The sequence below is a fragment of the Colobus angolensis genome, unplaced genomic scaffold (assembly GCF_000951035.1).
Source record: "Colobus angolensis palliatus isolate OR3802 unplaced genomic scaffold, Cang.pa_1.0 Scaffold89, whole genome shotgun sequence".
NCBI classification, from domain to species: domain Eukaryota; kingdom Metazoa; phylum Chordata; class Mammalia; order Primates; family Cercopithecidae; genus Colobus; species Colobus angolensis.
The window spans coordinates 5,558,776-5,560,704 of NW_012122820.1; the positions used below are offsets into that span (position 1 = coordinate 5,558,776).

General features: G+C 43.5%; 1 protein-coding gene across 1 annotated transcript in view; it reads left to right on the forward strand.

Annotated features, from left to right (window-relative positions):
- DYRK4 (dual-specificity tyrosine-(Y)-phosphorylation regulated kinase 4) overlaps positions 1-1,929 on the forward strand; it is a 56,220-nt gene that overhangs the window by 25,101 nt on the left and 29,190 nt on the right. The window contains exon 3 of the mRNA XM_011931079.1: positions 1,406-1,486. Coding sequence (XP_011786469.1) covers positions 1,406-1,486 — 81 coding nt within the window. The remainder of the gene's footprint in view (positions 1-1,405; positions 1,487-1,929) is intronic.

Consider the following 1,929-nt stretch of genomic DNA (forward strand, 5'->3'; position numbering starts at 1 on the left):
ATTGACGATGCTAATGAATATTCATCCCCACACACCTACTTGATGAGAAATGGAGACTCTGAGATTTGCAATTGCAATATTTGCTCAGATATCATTTTCCATTCAGTAGTGGTATCCCAAATATAGTACGTTAGCGAATTAACGTGTTCTGACACCATGTCCCATGCTCTATGCAACCCTCTCTCCCTCAGACTACCTCCCTATTCCAGGAGGTCAAGATTGACTGTCCCAGATAGTCCTCATCATTACTATGCTGTGCGGGACTTAGCTGTGCTGGATGATATTAAGTGTTGTACCCAGTTGTTATTTCAATGCAGCCAAATTTTTACAGAAGTGGGGCTGATACCAGCTGTGTGTCAGCTTTGGATAAACATCCTTCAATTCCATAGGGGAGGTCTGGAGGAAGGAGAACCCCTGTTTTGGCTTCAAAGACCAGAACTTCGATTCAAGCTGTAGCCTGTTGTTTGCTAAGCTTCAGTCATTGGAGTGCCAGCTTCACAGTTTTCGCCACGCCTACATAGTCCGCACACTCTGTTTTATTATTATTTTTTGTGTAGAGACAAGGTCTGTCTCTGTTGCTCAGGCTGGAGTGCAGTGGCACGATCATAGCTCACTATAACCTGGAAATCTTGGCCTCAAGCGATCGTCCCACATCAGCCTCCCAAAGCACTGGGATTACAGGTGTGAGACACCATGCCTGGCCTTATTTTTTTTAACTTAAATTTTAATCTCATCCTAAATAATAACAGCCACAACGTTGCAGGTTCAATGTGCTCGTTACAGTTTTTCAAATGGATGTTACCGTAAATCCATACCCCTTAGGTAACTCTTTATCTGTGTACTGCACAGATTACCTCCCCTTCCTCTGTGGCATGCTTGCCACCCTCTGGGACACAGTGCTCTAGTATTTTGGTCCTTCTCCTCCTCACCCTTTCTAGATGTGAAGTCTCTTCTGATCAGGTCACAGGCTGGGTGCCTGTGTTCCACTGGGCGGATTCCACAATGCCACCTTCAGAGCCACCTTCAGGGTGAAACGTCTTCCAGGCAAGGCAATGGCCATTTTCTTTTCTAAAGAGCAAGAGCAGCTCAACTGTTACTCCTTACCGTATCCAGGGTCTCTAGTTAAGATTTTACTGGAAGAAAAGGTCATATTGATTTTTCTTAAGCATGAAAACCATAGGCCAAGCCCATCCAGGATGAACACTTTGGGAAAGGTCATTTGTTTGGATAATCATCCATTCATACATTCACTGAGTACCTATTGGAGCCTCTCTTGGCTCTTCCTAGCTTAGGGGTCAGGAGAGCTAGCCTCAAGCATAGTTTGTTTACTGTAATGAAACAACAATATGCAGTGTGGGATGAAGCCATGCCAAGCACTGTTCCTATTTTCTTCCACTTGATCCAGGTTGGAAGTAAACCTTCAGTTCAAGTCCAGAAGCCACCTTCCAACACCAAGAACTCCAGAATGACCCAAGTCTTTCGTGAGGTAGGGAGTGATGTTCAGCTCCTTTTCTGTAGGAGAGAATGAGGAGAGGCAGGTGGCCAGGGTAGCTTCGAACAGGCAGTTTTGGCCAGTTCATCATGGCATGTATCCTAACATGATGACAGCACTCTATCCACATCACGATTGCCACACAATTTTTAAAAATGTTTTTATTTTAATTTTTGTGGGTACATAGTAGGTGCATATATTGATGGGACACATGAGATGTTTTGATAGAGATACGCAATGTGTAATAATCACATCATGGAAAATGGGTTATTCGTCCCCTCCAGCATTTACCCTTTGTGTTACATACAATAAAATATAATTAAATTACTATTGATTATAGTCACCCTGTTGTGCTATCGAACACGAGGTCTTATTCAATCTATGTTTTTGTACTTATTAACCATCCCCACCTCTCCCGCAACCACTACCCTTCCCAG